Source organism: Coturnix japonica, chromosome 13 (genome assembly GCF_001577835.2).
Source record: "Coturnix japonica isolate 7356 chromosome 13, Coturnix japonica 2.1, whole genome shotgun sequence".
In the NCBI taxonomy this organism is placed as follows: Eukaryota; Metazoa; Chordata; class Aves; order Galliformes; family Phasianidae; genus Coturnix; species Coturnix japonica.
Window position 1 is genome coordinate 13,901,111 of NC_029528.1, and position 18,299 is coordinate 13,919,409.

An 18,299-nucleotide genomic window follows, 5' to 3' on the forward strand; every position below is an offset into this window, starting at 1 on the left:
AGACTAAGAGCTCTGAATGATTTTACAGAGTGCCAAGCAACACAGACTCACATTTGCCATAGCGGAATGATTCTATTAGATCACATCTGCCTTAAACATCAGAACACATTTCCCCACTAATGAACTTCAGACCAAAACTTTATACCCATCACGTGGCTGAAATAAATATAAATTCTACTGCAGATATGACATGTCAGAAAACATACCTCTATGTCCTGTATTATCTTTGGGTATAAGGACCTGTAAAACGAATTTGGGGGGCCATCTGTTGGCCTGTTTTTAAACAGGTACTGATCCCTAGAAAGAACCAGAAACATATTTTTCAGTTTATCATGAAGAAACCAAACCGCAAAGGAATTCAAAATCTGCAAAGAACAAGAACTTACAATACATTCTTACAGAATACTTGTCATAATTTGTAGTATTGAAATTATAACCCTTGTGACTTTACAATTTGACAGCTATATTTGAAAAGAAACAGGTGTTTTCCTTATGGCTTTCTGATTGAGGGTCCTCTGCTTCACAAGGCTTTGACCAGCAGGGTGTCCTCCTCTTGCACAGCTCCTTACAGCATGCCTTGCATTTTCTTAGGCACACCACTAGAGAGCATAGACAAACACATTTCTAAAGCAGAACACCTGATACCTTCAATATCCTTGTGAAGGATGAAAAGCTTCTTTGCTGCTGCTGCCCCAGCAGTCCACAGGAGGGATAAGAGCTGCAGTGATACTATCAATTGCTCTTTGGTAATGCTCACAATTAGTTTCATTTATCAAGGGAAACACAGTAAGAGATGAATTATTGTCTGGGTACTTACCAACCCCTTCTTTCTGACAGTCCCTTCCACAGCGGATCTGTGCGTACCATTCTTTCAATCAATTTTTTCCATAGCATTCCCTCAGAGATGACTCTCTGCCACTCCTTGCATACCAGCTCTGCTGCACAGAGTGATCTGGCATCAAGATAGGAAAGGATGTTTTCTGCTATGTGATCTAAGCCTTGCTCTACAAAGAAATAAAGGCAATCAACACGTCAATCACTTCGCAGTAAACTACTAAACATGTTTTACAGTACAGAGAGAAAGCTAACACAGCTTTATATTTAAGGCACCAGAGCAAATGTGATTAATCATATCATACAGAGAAGTATCAGTCACAAATAAATCCCACCAGATACACCAAAATACCTCTCTCCTTAGTCCTTTCCTACTACTAGGCTGTTCCATTTTCACAGAAAGAATGAGAGCAAACTAAGCTTCACCGCTGTGCATCAGCAGCAGAAGCACCTTGCTGCCTCTCAGCACAGAATGTTGGATGTTTTAAGCACATAATCCATGGGGCTACACGGCCCAAGAAGCAGGTATTCCTCAAGATCTGTAATACAAGGTTGTAATATTGATTCCTGCTGCCTTATGTGTAACATTAGATAACTTAGCAGAAGATAGACTCAACATCAAAGAACACAGACATCCCAGATGCCAATGCCTCTCCTTAATTTCAGGTATGCTCCACACCCTGCAGCGTGGTGTAAGCAGGAGAAAGCAGCAGGAATGCATCAGACAAATGCATTACATGAACGTGGTGCTTTAACAGCTCAGGCAGTTGTGCTGATTCACAGGTGGCTGCCACCAGTCTCCATGCTCAGGGAAGTTATTACTGAAGGACTACACCAGCAGCAGAGGGCAGCTGCAGCTTCTCTGAAGCTACAGAAAAATTCAAGAGGAATAATTCATTTTTAAATAACTTCAGGTTTAACACAGCCACATTCAATGCAGCACTTAATTTTGTATCCCGGCAAGGTGATTGTTTCTAAGTGTAAGATTCAACTGAAGCCAGCTCAGGGTCCCCAGGAGTCAAGTACTTCTGAAATACTGACAGGTGGTGGCTCAGCTTCTGAACCATACATTCTAGTCCAAAGTAACGCTAGTTTAGCTTCAAAGATTTCACAACATATGTAAAACAGCCATAATAACAGATGGTAGCTTTGCATCTCCTCTTCACCTGCTGGGATAGGTTGTGGATGCTCCATCCCTGAAGGCATTCAAGGCCAGGCTGGATGTGGCTCTGGGCACACTGTTCTGCTGGTTGGTGACCCTGCACATAGCAGGGGGGTTGAAACTGGGTGATCATTGAGGTCCTTTTCAATCCAGGTTGAAACCTGTGATTCTACAATTCTCCCAGTGGGTCTCCAACCCAAGTAATCCCAAAGTCAAGGAACCCTCTCCCAACAACGGAGCATCTCAGTGCAGCTATGAGCAGCAGCACCTCCTGCACTAATGGCAGCTTGTATCTGTACACATTGTGAAAGCTGTCTTACAGTCTGCTCCACCCCAACCTTGCTATTAACTATCAAGGATTCAAAGCTCTGTTTACTGAGGATACATTGAAGTTACTGTGATTTGGCAACTATCCCAAGGATTCACTGGGCAATGTAATCACTGCAAGGTCCTTCCCCAATGTTAAAGGCACAAAACCACTGGGAATCAAGATGATAACTCCACTCACAGTGAAAAGCAGGACATATATTGTGAAAACAAGACAGCTCTGCTGAGTGAGCAGCTCTGTGATGCTGAAGGTTACAGGTGTTACCAACAGGGCACAGAACAGCTTTTGCTCTTCTTCCAGCACCACAGTGTGGGGATGCTGGTGCATTATGATTTGCACAAGGATCCTTAGTCAAATCACTAGGCAATAAGACTAAGGAATGCTAGGAAATTACAGAACTGATAGCGTGGCCAGGATCAGGCTGCTATGTTTCAAGCTTAAAAAGGGATGTAAACATTGATGCCAACAGAATGTCTGTAAAACAGCAGGACAAGAGCACTGACTTTCAGTGCTCTGCCAGCCCAGAGCTACAGGATGCTGTCCTGTCTCTGCCACGTGAAAAATGGGTTTAATCAGCTGCAGCCTGCCCGAAGAGCAGAGGCACACACAAAGCTAATCTTCTCAGATGACCTTAATTTCTCTTTATGTTAGAGGAATAACCCACTCTGGCTATGCCTGGGTTCCATAAAAGCCAGCAGCATGTGAATGATGACAGGCAAATGTTTCATCATCTGCACCCTTAAGGTGTGAAAGAAATCCTTCACTTGAGCACCTGAAAGCCTGCAGCTGAACGAGCAAAAGAATCATGTGAAGTTCATCAAATAACCTAGCTGTGCCACCAAGGGAACAGCCGTCCTCAGCAGACACGCTCTGGTCAGAGTCTCACTGTGTATCTCTCATCACAAAGATGGGACAGCAGGATCCATGCTGAACAAACCCTCCTACTGGATGCTCCTGTAATTCCAGGCCTGAGAAGTGTAACGCTGCCAGACTGGCTAAACTTAAATGAAAAAAGCCACCACATGGGCAGACTAACACTCACAGATGGGGAAAGTTAAATGTTCTCAGCTAACTAGTTTCAAGCAAACCCTAACTCCGCAGTTTTTTCAACCACACCCTCAAAAATGAAGGGTATGGGACAAAGTCTCCTTGCTGGCATCCATCTGTTGCTAACACCTTGCTCATGGCTCTCAGCAGTCTCTGCATTGTAAAGTCCCAGTTCCTAAGGCAGAACACGACAGATAACACAGGACATCCAAGCACTGTTCATATGCACTTATACTACTATAAAAGTTTATCTGTTACTGCCATCTCCTGGCAATGAACTAAATAATTACCCCACCACAAAGCAAGACAAGAATGCCAAGGGGCTGTGAAGTTACCAGTAGCTAACCCAACGAACAAGCCACACTGCAAAGCATCCTCTGAACTGAATAAATGCACACATTGGCTTCAACCCTTGTTGTACCATACCTAGATCATCTTCAGATAGCACCAAACAGACCTAGGTCTGCTCTAAGCAGAACTGAAATGCCTTTCAGAGTGAGGAAGGCAGTACCCCCTTGCTTTCCAGCAGCAGGTTAAGCATTATAGAATCAAGTACAAGCAGCAAACAGCACACTCCCCTATTGGAAATCCAGACCTACTATTTGAAATCCTTTGTGTAAGAACTTCAGTGTCACTGAGGCAGTTTTGGCAGTTTGATTCCCATTGCTGTTTTGAGACCAATAAAGAGCATCAGGTTCCCAGCCATAACAGCAGGCAGCAAACACCACGCTGGCTCTCCATCTTATCTCTTGTGGTGCTAAGCAAATACAGGATTGTCAAAGCCCAAGGTTTTGTAATTCCCTATTTAAAAACGTGATCAAGTAATACAATGTGCTCATTCATCAGCTGCTCTAATCCAAGGGCTTTTAGTTTTCTTTTCCTTGTGAAATACTATTTTTTCCAAATGATAGTTCTCCACATTAAACACCATTGTGCAGAACTAAGAAAAATGACAGGCAAAAGCAGAAATGCTTCATAATTGTTCAGTCTTCAAACAACTACATTTGAAAGGGCAGTAACACTCCTTTGAAAAGCAGCTGTGAAAACCTGGATCCAAATCCACCTCATGTTGCAAGTCCAGAAATGCAATCAAATTAAGAAGACAAATGCAACCTCATTAAATAAATATGATGGTTAACAGACAATAAAATCTACTTTAAGGTATTCAAAATACATGGCGTGCTTTCTAGCAGGCAATAAAGCCAGCCAAGATGAGGGCAAGGCAGCAACCATCTGCCAGCACATTGACCTCAAGCTGCAGCCTGAAGGCCCAACAGTCTCTCCAGAACCTGTGCTGACCTTCAGGGGGATGATGAGCAACTACTTGCTGGATGCCCACAGACACTGTGAAGCTGGTGACGGCTGCTGTGCTGCTGGGAGCCAATGTCCCTGCTCCTCAGGCGATTGGAGCAGCACACAGTACAGCTCTGGCCAGCTCAGGGCTACATGCAGAACCCACAGCCCTGGTTGGCACCCATGTCCTGCTCAGAATCCTGTTTTATAAAGAGCATTTCATTGTAACGCAGCTTTTAGGGCTGGAATGTGGTTCTTAATGAGAGCAAGTAATCTAATTAACTTAAAATACACAGAAAGCTTGCTTTCTTAATAAGAATTGTTTTCTACAGGCTCTCAAGAGGGTTAATACCTGAGCACCCATCAGCAAACAGATGCTTTAAGGAACAAGGCCTGGGGAGTCTTAAGGCAGGGCAGGTGCTTGGCTGCTTCCCATCACTTGACAGACCCAGAACTGCTGCAGACTCCTGCATGTGGTGCAACCCTAGTACCAAATACTCATCAATTTTGCATTGAGTTAATCGAGGCTGTTCATAAAAGCTTGCTGCAATCAGCTGCCACAGCTTCACAACAGCAAGAATGTCTCTACACATCCCAGTCTGTGGCGGTACACTTTACACTTCAACACATACAAACTGTTTTTTTATGAAGCCTGTATTTCACTGAGTTTTAAGGTCCAAATGCAAATTAAGAGTAGAAACCCTTCATTAGCAGATGCATCATTTTTACAACCCTGTATAATGGTTAAAAATAAATCTGTAGAGGTCAGCAATGAGTGCTTTCTGATGCTGTTAGAATACAGCAATCTCAACTTCCATGAGCGCACACAGCCTTGAAAGCTGCATGCAAAACACAAAAGTACAACCTCTTCACTTTGCCATCAAGTCTATTCTTCCAATTCTTTCTGCTTGCAAAGACATACAGATTGACCTCACTCTCACCAAAGCCGTGTCAAGTGAAATATTTATGTGGAGCTGCACAATGGGACCTGCTAGTTACACTGCAGCTCAGATGGGCCTGTGATAATCCCATCAGACAACATGCAGGACTTCACTTTCTGACAACTTAAAGCCCAACGTGGCTGCAAATGCCTGTTTTGTATTAAAAGTCTCTGAACATTTAGTGTGAAAAGCAGATTCTAAATTAGGGACTAAAACCTTTGAATTTTCTTCAGTAAAATGCATCCAGCAGTTATTGGTGTGCTTACTTAACAGCGAATCATGTTATTCCCCACCCTCACATCTCTTCCAGAGCTTTTGCAGTGTTATGGAAGATGGTGGAAAAAAACCCAGCTGTTGTTCATTATAGGTACCAGATGAAGATTTGGTTGAATTTCAATAGTAAATTAAAAAAAAAATAAAATTAAATCCACAGGAATTTGTAAACTCAATGAGCAAATATCAATTCGTATGTCAAGGGAACACAAAAATGGGATGTCAGCTCTATGAACCTGACCAGCACTAGACACAAAGCAGTCACTTGGCTCATGCAATTGCACTGACTTTGATCACTGCAGAAATCCGGGTGGGATCTGCAGGAACTGAGGCAGCAGGAAAGAGCCTGAGCACAGTCTGACCTGTAGGGACAGAGTCATTCTACAATGGCATTGATTTCAATCGTGTCAAATTAAGCTCTTGGGTAAATCTACACAGTAACACCACACGTTCAAATCCACTTCTCCTTGCGCCTGATGGTAAGGGAAGAATTAATGAATCCTTTCTTCTGCTCTCACAGCAACTGATGTGTCCTAATGCAACCCAAGAAGTAACGAATCTGCACCGACAGCGCAGAGTTCCCATCTAAATGCTGGAGATTTGGGATAAAGACAAAAGGCAACAAACACCACTATTCTCTGCAGAGACACTTCGGACAGGTGCCTGCACAGGGCAGCTCCCTGCTCAGCAGCCCAGCCAGCAGCACTGCAGCACAGTATCACATGGAAACTTGGCTTCTATTGGCCATTCTGGGAAACTGCATTTTCTACCATGAGTATCTGCAGAAAAATAACTTTTCTAAATGAATAAAAACATCATAAAGCCCCCAAGGTTTCCTCATGACACGAGGCAGCTGCTGCTTCTCAGAGCGTTGTAGGTAGTGCCAAACATAAGCAAACCAAAGCAAGGTAACTGAAAACAGCAAATCAACCCCAGCGAAGCATCTCTTTTTACAATATTACCTTTAAGAAAAGCTGACACAGGAAATAGGAACAGCTTCCAATATTCACATCTTCCAAACAACAAAAGTTGTCAAAATAAATATCTATTTGTTACATATATAAATGCAGTAAAAACAACTGTCAGCTACGAAGCTCCCAGAAACATCTCAGCAATACAAATGTAATACAAAAGAACTATGCATCTCCATTATATCCGCCTTGACATGTAACATAAAGGCAAACAGAAGTATAATTGAAGCTCATGCTTGCACATGATGACTGTGATGGTCTATTTCACTTTATTATTTTTTTGTTACATCTCAGATATTCCCCCAGAGAAATCAGGAAATCAAGAGCAAAGTGAGCTGAAAGAAACATCCACTACTGAAAGGAGTTAGAATGAGGAGCACCTTTCTATGCATGTGCCTTGATAAGCTAAGCCTACTTTTAAAAGAAATTCTATGAAATGGAGATGTGAGAGAAAAGGCAATTTCCTCCCTTTCATGGCCTCCATTCTTATTTCAAAGACTTTTTTTAATAAAAAGGAACTAGAGCACATGAGATTCTGTATTATTCTGTGTCCTACCCCATATTCTTCATCCTCCTACTTCATCCCTCTGGCTACTATGAATTTCATTTCAACCATGCTTGACAGATGAGTCAAAATCCCATCACTACTTCCAAAAGTTGAGTTCCTCCAGCCACAGACCACTCACTGCAGGTGTCAGTCTGTGCTATTTTACAGCCAGTGGCAAACAGAATATATTTGACTGCTTATGTGATGCATATTTCTCATTCTGAGAATGACACCCACGTATTTACCTTCCAGAAGAAATCCTTCCATAAATTAATGGAAAGAAAACCCCACAATTTTCCAGGAAATTTAGAAGTGAAAGATTTTGTGTACCTACTTATTAATGCTCCATATTTTCAAATATGAATACCTTAAGGGAAAGAATATATTTCACATTCAAACTGTTGACAAAATTATACTCTGATCTGTGGCACTGGAGGTTCTGAACAAGTGAAGAAAGAAATCAAAGCTGGACAACACACAGAAATCCCCAATTGTTTCTGCTCTTGAGTCAGCAACAGGATCAGACAAACCAGATTCGTTTATCTGTGCAGGCAGCATTTCATTCAGGATTTGGAAAACCTGCTGTCTTCAGGATATCCAACTCAAACTACTCTTCATGGAACAACACTGGCATCCAGTGGCCAATTCAATTAATCCCAGAAGTGAATGACTCAGCTGTCCTCCTGCGTTTCCTTTGACCAGGAGACATCACATTATTTAAAGCAGCCAATCTACATCTAGAGGATGTTCACAAAGCCTGCATATATTCAGTGTACCAGAAAAACGCTTTCATAAACACGCTTCTTGTAAAATGAGTAATAATTTACCTGGTAATGCAGTGATGAAGTCCCGTTGTAACATGGGCTTCAAGTAAGAGTTAATATGTCCATGCTGATAGTGACACATTCGTGAAATAAGGTGTTCCACAAATTCAACTTGATCTGATTCAGACCACTGGTCAAAATATTTAATACACAAGTCTTTCTCCTTTTCGTAGTTTCCTTCTGATGGTCTTTTTCTTGAGACAATCACAGATGAAGTTCCATTACTTATCTGTTTATAGAAACAAAACGTCAGTACTTAAAATGAACAAAATCAGCCCTATGAGAACTCTCCAATGAAGAGAACATGAGAAGAAACAAAGACAATAACCAAGCTTTTAAACATTGTTCAAGCTACGAGCGATACATTGTTCAAGCTACAAGCAATGCTGTGCGCACCTCATCTTCCATAGATAAAGCCAAGCGAAAGGCTCTTCTTCCAAACCAGAAGTTATTAGCTAAGCTGAGACTTGAATTCTCCTACCTCTTACAATTTTAACTTCAAAAACTTTACCTGTTTTAGAACAAATTTTTCCAACTAAGTGGTTTCTTCTGCACACGCCAGTTTGCCTTTGCTGCACACTGCAGTCTGCCCCCACAAATGCTTTACAGAGGCTCTAGCACTTAAAATAATACATGCTCAGTTATGTACAAAAGCTGGCTACAACTTCCCCAATTAACATAAAAACCATCAAGACCCTCCATGTCGCTGTCGCACTGTTTGCCCACAAACAAGGCCCAAGAATGATGTGATGTCAAGCAGCAATGCTTGTTTTGGTTCTGGAAAAACAGCTCATCTCAATGTTTGAGGCATCCACATAAAATAAACCCTAGGAGCTTTAGCGACAAATAAGGATGCTTCAGAACACCACCCCACGACTCGCTACTTATCAGTAAAGAGAATCAAAGGCTCATGCCACGGTCTTCTGAGCAATTTATGACATCAAAAAGTGCTGCTGAGGCTCTCCTAAATATTCCCAAAATAGTCCAAAGCCAACTGGTTGCAGTTCCCTTCTATAAGCAAGTGCTGGATTTTTCCTTTTAAACAAAGGTGACCTGCTCTGAAAGGCTGCACCGTATTCACGCATATCCTTTGAAGCACAACTGTGTCATTTCAAGGTCAGCACAAACCACAGAACTTAAGATCCAATCATTTCTTAAGCATTGCTCATTGATGTCATCCTTCACTTGAATACTGAGCTTATTTCAGGATGATAGTCAACCACATATAAGGATGATTATGTATCTGCGGACACAAGCATGTGGAAGCTTCCCAAAGAAAACCACAGCCTACCTCTCCCCATGCACACAGACCTACCTGCCATAGGGTATTTTTCTTTGGAGACTCATCTTCATTCTGATCCTCCATCACTGACGTGTTCTAGGAAAAATGGAATTCAGACTTTAATTTTCTGTTTTTCATACTATGGCAAATCCTCGCTGTACAAGCATGATGGAAAAGCAAATTAATTGAACAGGTAAAATTAATTTTCCCTGTGAATGGAATTAGCAGAGATTTCTGGCCACAAAACCTGCATCTTGTAAATAAATTCCCCTTCTAACTGACAGGTTTATCAAACCCACTTACTGTAAAGACAACTCCCCAGCCCCTCTTCAATTTCTTTGAAGGGTTTTCATGCAGCCTTTCAACGCTTTTCTCAGTGGGAAACAAATTCACTTGCATCCTACTCAGGCCAAAGTAATTAAACCTGTCAAAGCAATCAAGTAGCACTTTCTGCCAAAGCAAAATTACACACATCCAGTTGAAAATAAAAAAAATAAAATAAAAAAAAATCATGATATTCTGCTTGCATGCAACAGAGCATTAACTCCTCTTTGCAGACTTAGCTCAGCATGAGGAGGGATCGCTCTCTGCAGAACATCCTTGCAGCTTGCAGTCAGTTTGTGGTCATGGCCCCTTGGCAGTCAGCAGCTTCCTTCACCCCAATTTAACTTCAAGGCTCGCCCTCCTTCACCACTGCTCCTCATCTTCCCTTTTGCTCAGGAACAACAGATGGAAGGATTTCTAACAACATTCAGCCACAGATATTTCTTTTTAGAGGTCACTCAACTTCATAAGAATCTTTCCTTCTTTTAATTACCTGCTCATTTCTGCTGTCATTACCCCAGCTGCCATTTCTTTCTGCCTGCTCACTGGTGCTCCAACACTTGAGCTTCCCACCAGCCTGCCCTCCCCACTGCAAGCTGAATAACTGCCAGATGGCCATCAAGAAAACCTGACATTGCCTTTAGTTTTTTTCAATCTTTCTTCCCCTCTCTCAGCGGAAAGAGGAACAATACAGTCCAGTCAAACACATGATGAAATAAGTCACACATCTCCTTTACACTTGCCATTGCTGATTATGGATTAACTCCTTAACAGCTACATTCCCAAATCAAAACACTGCTCCACATCAATAAACATTTGGCACTTTGTCTCCCCATCCCTCTCTTATTAGGAGTGAATCACACCGAAATCAGCAAACTTGAAACCAAAAATTAGCAGCATTATCCCTACAGGCAAGCCCTGCTCCACCACTCAACTCCTGGGCTGGTTCTGAAGCCTACCCTGAGCCCCCTCCTGCCTTGCTCTTACATATGAAAATCACATCTCACACAGAGGCAAGATGTCATTATGAAAACTGTCTGCTGGGTGACAGAACGCTCCAGTCTGTCTGGTTACGGCACAAACAGCAACACCAAATACAAGTTCAGGAGATGCAAGCAGGGAATCCAGAGTTGGACAAAGGCAGTAAAGGTACTTCTGCTACTCCCCAGATAGGTGTGTTCCAGTGCTTCTGGACACACACGAACAGTAACATTAGAGAAGTAAGCCCCACTTCCCATTTATGGTCTCTACAGAAGCACACCCCGGGCCCCAGCAGAGCTGTGCCCATGGGACTCTGTGCTGCACAGCCCATTGCAGCCCTCCTGGCACCCAGCAGGTCCACGCCAACTAGCCTGGCCCTAAAGGCAGGCATGGCTCCAGGGAATCACACCGGGCACGTTTGTCAATTTAAAATCATAAATATTAAAACACTACTTAGAAATTCCCACTTATTTCTGACAGTGCTTTCGGTTAGTACGCACCTACATGAGTAAGGAACATCACAATTTCTTCTGATGTTTAAGGTTAAAAACATGCACTGATTCTATGAGCTGCCATTACCTAAGAGCCACGAAGAGGAACTCTCAGAGTATCAAACCTTGAAGTTTCCCACTGCCATGCCTGGCTCGGGTACTGCAGAAATCCCAGCTTCTATCAGTTCAGCCCAACCTCACTTTCCTTCAGTAGGTTACGCAGTGTCTGTCACTGCTTTCTTCTGCTTCTTCACTGGGAAAATTCTCAGCGGTCACCATTATCTTTTTCTGGGATGTAGGCTATGAATAAAGCTCTAAATGCAATGCTTTTCATTCCAGGAACACACAACAGAGCTAGAGCAGAGCAGAGCTCTAACACAAAGCACACAAGAAAAACTTGACCAAGATGTTCAGACTTCCACACTGTGCTGACTACAAAGCAAGCTCTTATTACACAAATTCTGCTCTGGCTCTGACGCTGCTCGGTTCAAGGGTAGCAGGCTTTCAGAGCAGTGCTGTGTCCTGTACAGCGCTGTACTGGAGCAATAGGAACGCTGCATTACTTCAACCCCTCTCCACTTGTCCCTCGTTCTTCAGGGGGTCAGCACAGTTCTGGCCCAGAACAGTTTCTTGGTTCCACAGCAACTACCTGGCACACACAGCAGTGCTGCTGACAGGCACATCCACGTCCTTTTGATGTCTGAGCTGCAGAGATGAGGGCAGACCGCACAGATCCACTTTTAGCTGGAAATTTAACTCTTTCTATGAGACTGTACTTAACACACAGCTACGTTAATTTGATGGTATCTACTACAGCGTTAATTGTGTCTTCTTCTCCTATCCCAAACTTGCTCCAAATTGCTCCCTATTATCTTCTCTTCCTGATACATCCTTTCTACTTCTGCCCTTTACCATATTGAACTTTTCTGGCTATTCCCAGATCACGTATGTCCCAGCTCACATGGGATTTTCACACTGTTCCCAGACTAACACATCAGAACACAAGATGCCAAGGCGGATCCTGTCCTGGTGCCTGGAAGAAGCAATCAGACAGCTCTAATTTGTCCTACACATCCACAGTGCCCATCAGAAGAATTCCAGAACCCATAACAGCTGGTGTCACCAGTCCTTGCATGGGAAGGTCTCCAACTATTGAGCAAGAAGGCAGATAGGCATCTACAAGTTGGACACTCCTCCTTATCATGCCATTCATTCCCTGCTCTCCACCTGTGTCTTGCTGCCTACCCCACCCAGCCTCAACACCCAGCTTCCTGCTGCTCTCCTGCACAGCTTCCCGGCAGCTCCCAAGCACCAGGAACTTCACCCACACCCTGTTTCCCCACAATATGAACACAGGTACAGGCACTGAACTCCTTCCTGCTCAGCTGTGCAGCTCTGAGTCCCTACAATGGGGCTGAGCAGCATTCATAGGCAGAATAGGCGGGATGTGCTATTGCCAGGACCACAGAAGCCCATCAGCTCCTCACAATAGAAGCCGAGCTTCTGAATACTGTCAATTAATCCCGCTTGTAAGTTCATTTTTTTTCCAGAAATTCTTGTTAACTTACTCATAGCTCTTGCAAAATTAGAATGATATTTCAAACCAGCTGTCATTCCTTAATTAGTCAGCCTGGAACAAGCACTCTCCATCCCCTACCAGGAAAGGCAGCGACAGCGACACAGTAACAATGGTTCTGAGCAGACATTTCATGCTGCCCTACGGTCACGCTCAGCTGAATAAAGTCACTCCATGAACAGCCCGTCTCCATTCCCACTAACAGTAAATCAGCAGCTGCAACAAAGTGCATGAGCTGCTTTCCATGCTGCAGCATCCCATGTTCTTCCAATAGCCCTGCAAGAACTCCAAGCTTCCTTCAACTTGAACTTTCTTTTCTGCATGCATTGCTTCCAGCCCTTGGATTTCCACCCTTCTGTGGGATGCAGGTGGACGTGGCGAAAGTCTTTTGTGGTGAAGAAAGAGATGCTGACAAGGAACATCATTATGTAAAGCTCATTTCCTTCAGAAATCTGACTCCAAAAAGTTCAAAAAAAAATAAAAGCAATCATCAACGTTTCCAAAAGGGAAAAATATTGCAGGTATCAAAGAAACATTATAAATCACAGTGTCAATCAAGATCCTCACATACCTGGTAGCAACTAAACTCTGGCATCTCCCCAGGATTTACAGTTCCACAGCCATGTAAACGTACAGCACTTCCATTTCCCTGCCAGGTCTCACTCCCTGAACCCAAGAGAAGAGGTGCACCTTTCCCAGCACAAAGCTATTTCGTCTTCTACCAGCTGTGCCAGCTACAGGCAGGTAGAGCTGAGAGCTCTGCACCAAGCTACTGCATTTGGAAGTGCTTTTAGACACTTAATCGACTGAACAGCAGCAGCACGATGCAGCTTTGTTCTTTAACCCAGTTTTAGTTCCAGTGCCGACAGAGCAATTACAGAGGTGATAGCAATAACCCTGGGAACTGGGACGAGACTCACAATCAGCTGCAGCAGCTCCCAGCCAGGAAAACAACATTGCTGAGACTCTCCAGTAACTCCTCCCTGCTGAAGGATGGATCTGTTTAGCCAAAACTAGACAGGAGCTGTGCTACCTTGAGAAATGGAAGAGCAGTATTACGGTGAAATGGAAAGCGGTGGCCAACAGGAGCTTTCATTGCCCCAACATTAGATCAGCAATTTGAATCTGAGACCAAGTAAGCCAAGTATTTCAAGTTCTCATTTCTGACAAAGTTCCCATTCACTGATGGAATATTAGTTAAACTATGAAATGAACAAAACCAATCGAAGCAGTTTAGCTCTGATTTCCTTCAGCAAATCATGCCTACGTTTAGCCTTAGAGAAGTTGAAGAAATGACAGCGGTAACTACATACATACTTGGATACTCAGAAGTTGAACACAGAGGCTGAAGTTGGCTCCCCGCAGACTCACACTGCCTTCTGAAACCAGCTCTGCCAGGCAGAGACTGCTGAAGGCACTAATTATCAGCACCCAGGGGAGGAGAGGCATCCACCACCCAGCACGACAATGGGACCACATCAGGAAGGGGATGAGGAAGAAAAGCAGCATGAAATTTCTAACATCTGAAAGTGATGGCTGTGTGTCTCTCATGGATTCCTGCTTTTGAAATAGCCAGGAAGCCCCAGATGGCTTGAGAGCGCTTTAAAATGAACACAAGTCCATCTTCAGGAAGTGACTGATCACTAATTTCTGATCCAGGAATCTGTTAAATGATGTTTATTANAACATCTTGACACTTGACATCTTTTAACTACTGAGAGCCCAAGCACTAAGTGAAGCAGGAGAACCACATAAAACACGTAGCAGCTCTTCTCACATCAAGGACAAAATCTCTTCTCCAAATCTGCAGAGGAATGCAAAATACTCTGATGGCTCTGAATTCCAGCTCAGAAATAGGCAGCCACTGAAATAACGCGCCTATGTTAACAACTGGAAAGACTCGGAGCCTCAAAAAGATCTCTGCAAGTATAGCCAAAGGCTACTAGGGAGGAAGCACATAAAAGATTCTTGTATCAACAGAGTAATAAAAGGTTAGGAGCAGTTACTGAGAGCAGGGTAACAAAGATGTCTGGCTTCACAGAGGAGATGGCCAACACCACAGCTCCAGGTCTCAGCTCAGGATACCTACAATAAATGGGGCCATGCACCATCTCTTTTTGTCATTCACTGTTATTCATTCTGATTTTCAACTTAGTCAGACAACTAAGCCCTACCTGCATGAAAACAGTCCCCTGAGATGAAAAGCAGACAGTGGAGCCCACAGCCAAATAATGTGCCAAATAAAAGAGATTCAGAAAACACATGATGGCAGAGAAAACTCTTCATCCACAGCTCCGTCGCTATAAAGCACTATGAAAACAAAGCTCTAAGGGTCAGTGAGTTCAACTTGAAGGGTTTCAAGTAGATTGAAAGTTGGTTCTGCTGATCACGGTCATACCTGTATCTGAGATCTGTACTAATTTCTTCTTTCAGCTTAAACTGAACTGTTTATGTAAGCATTAAGTAACCATACAAATCATGCTCAGTTCCGTTCAGTCCTCCCCTAGCAGCCAGGCTCCCCAGTTGCCAGGTAGTGCAATTATTGCTGGAAGTTCAACTGAAAATATACTTGAAATATTGAGAGCGTACCAAGATCTAACAGCTGAAGGCAAAATTAGAAGGAAATCCTCACGCTGGAAATAAAGCATCGCTTTTATTAGCCTCTGAGTAACCACAGAAAGGTTTGCAAGAAGACTCAGTACCAACAGATACCTTAAACACCAACAGGGTAACAGGGTGAGAACAAACACTTGTGAGAACAAACCCTGCTCGGAGCACAGCTCACAGGCTGAACATTAGATAAGGATACTTGATGCTTTTATGCTGCCGTTTGTACATCTCCCAGGGGCCTGATTTCCAGGAAGCTCTGCCTGATCAATAAGAGCTCCCAATACCCAGAAGTTCAATCGCTGCTCAGAGATAGAAAAACCTCAGCTGTCTCTGCACTTCAAGCGCTCTAGAACAGTTATTCTGAAGGTGAGAACACAAATGGCTACTAACAACAGGTTATCCTGATTAATCATGAATGCTTTCAGGACTGCAATTAGTATCAGTATTCCAGCTTGGCTTCTAAAGTGTCAATCTTTGCCTTACATGACTGCAAAATTAATTTGCTGTTCTTCAGTCAATACATGGTTGTGCATCTCTTAATATTTAGCACGTCTAATCCAACATTAAGTTAACTTCAGAAGTCAGTGTGGGGCGCAGTCAATTTAGGCTGGAACAAGAGAAAACCCTGCTACTTCTGTCCAAACTACCAGCTGTTTTCCAGCACGCGTGTATTTTCACTCAATAGATGTTACTAGAAAAAAAAACATATAATTACTGCGATCCCAGGAGACACCAGTGTTTCCAGCAGCAGGTGTAATTGCTAACATTAGACAGGGAGGAGAATGCTTTTGATCTGTCAGATGATTTAAATTGCCTGAGCACTCCCCTATTTTTTTTTTAATAATATGCAACAGCTTTGCACTTCTTAGGGCAGAGTTTACCCCACCAGGTACTAAGGGGATGGTGCCTAAAATGTTCCTTGCGTAACTGTCCCAAACACACCCTGATCCCATTTAATTTTCTGAGTGTCTGGAGCAAAGACTCGGTAACCAAAAGCTGCCTGCATCCATCACAACTTAACACGCTGTATGCATAAGGACAGAGAGCACTGAGTTGTGTAATTGTGGCTCAGATGAGTCAGCCCTGCACTGTTCTGAGCACCATAATGCAGGCTTGCCCAACACAGACATCAGGCAAACTGCTTCCCTGCACATAAGGATGGGAGCCCTGCAGGAGGGCATGTGAGAGCCCACAGCCCCCACCAAGCAGCTCCTGCCCTCCAAACCCACGCATTAATTTAGTGCTTTCCCTCTCACTTCTATAGCTTAACTTTGCTACGCACTGATCGCATTTTCCTTTCAGCTGAAAAGTGGCTTTATCTTCAACCAGCTGGACTGCGCAGCGCTCTGCCAGCCCACTCAGAGGCTGAATTATACCTTCAGCTCACAAGCCCTGCCTGTTTTTAGCCGGGCACCCAGCCCTCCTTGGCAGGCTCTGTGCTGCATGCAGCCGGCTGCATTCCTGCCCACAGCAAAAACATCTCAGTGCTTTGCAGTGTGGTACAGAGCTCCGGCTTATTGCCGACACTGCTGAAAATCCCTCGAACTGTGGATGCTGGGAATCTCTGAACTAACTGAATTAAAAGCAGCTGAAGTTGTCAGAGCTTCCACTACATCACAGGCACTTGTCCTGAGTGGCCAGAGAACAAACCACACACTCTCCTACACAACTCCCACCCCTCCTATAAGTTTTTCAGATTACAGGTGGGATGAGGAGCATCTGAGAAGCAAATTTCAGATCTAGTTGGTAAGCAGGTCACCCTCAGACGCCTTCAGATTCATCCAAAATAAATCAGCCTATGTACAGATTAAGCATGTTTGCAATTTGGTTGCCTGCTGCAAAGCTAAAATACTCTGAGGGTTATTCCTGGATGCCCAGAGGGAATTTAGGTTCAGACTTCTGCTTCTGGATCCACGTGAAACCCACTCTACCCAAATTTAGTTACCTCAGTGTGCCAGACAGCAGCTGAGCCCAGCTCCCAGCACAAAGGTGCCTAAAAAGCCATACAAAGAAAACAAGTAGGCATCAAAGACTTCAGTCTATTAAAAGAACCTCAATCACCAAGTCATTCTTAAAAATCCAATTCTCCTCCCATCCCCACTGTCATTTATATATTTATTTTATATTAGAATCGCCTGGGTTGAAAAGGACCACAATGATCATTTCAACTCCCCTGCTGTGTGCAGGGTCACCAACCAGCAGCCCAGGCTGCCCAGAGCCACATCCAGCCTGGCCTTGAATGTCTCCAGGGATGGGGCATCCACAGCTTCCATGGGCAACCTGTTCCAGTGCGTCACCACCCTCTGGGTGAAAAACTTCCTCCTAATATCCAACCTAAACCTCCCCTGTCTCAGTTTAAAACCATTCCCTATTCCACCCTCATAAACAGCCATTCCCCCTCCTGTTTATACGCTCCTTCAAGTACTGGATGCCCAAAATGAGGTCTCCCTGGAGCCTTCTCTTTGCCAAGCTAAACAAGCCCAGTTCCCTCAACCTTTCCTCACAGGAGAGCTGCTACACACACACCAAAGCACACAGAGCAACTCCCAGGAACCTCAAGGCGACAGGATCAAGTCTGTTATCATGAAAGACTGACAAATGAGAATTTAAGGATCAGAAGTACAAGCTTCAACTGAACAACTAATTCTCTAAGCTCGCCTGCGTCACTTCTAGGAGCAGACCTGGCACTTTCTTCTCCATCCCTCTGTTTTCAGTGGCCATCAGGATGATGCCAGAACTTGTTCTCTGGCTTTTGCTCTTCCCCAGGGAGCAGGAGAACTGCAGCCACATTCTGCAGAGGATCCTACAGAGGCTT

General features: G+C 43.7%; 1 protein-coding gene across 6 annotated transcripts in view; it reads right to left on the reverse strand.

Moving 5' to 3' along the window:
• The window catches only part of FBXW11 (F-box and WD repeat domain containing 11), a 52,995-nt gene that overhangs the window by 13,541 nt on the left and 21,155 nt on the right, over positions 1–18,299 (reverse strand). For 5 of the 6 annotated variants that reach the window (XM_015876273.1, XM_015876276.2, XM_015876277.2 and 2 more), the window contains 4 exons: positions 9,536–9,598; positions 8,224–8,449; positions 818–1,004; positions 207–297 (listed from right to left, as the gene is read on the reverse strand). In XM_015876273.1, coding sequence (XP_015731759.1) covers positions 207–297; positions 818–1,004; positions 8,224–8,449; positions 9,536–9,598 — 567 coding nt within the window. Of the gene's footprint in view, positions 1–206; positions 298–817; positions 1,005–8,223; positions 8,450–9,535; positions 9,599–10,319; positions 10,461–18,299 lie in introns of those variants that run through there. The other variant, XM_032447514.1, reaches the window with a different exon arrangement.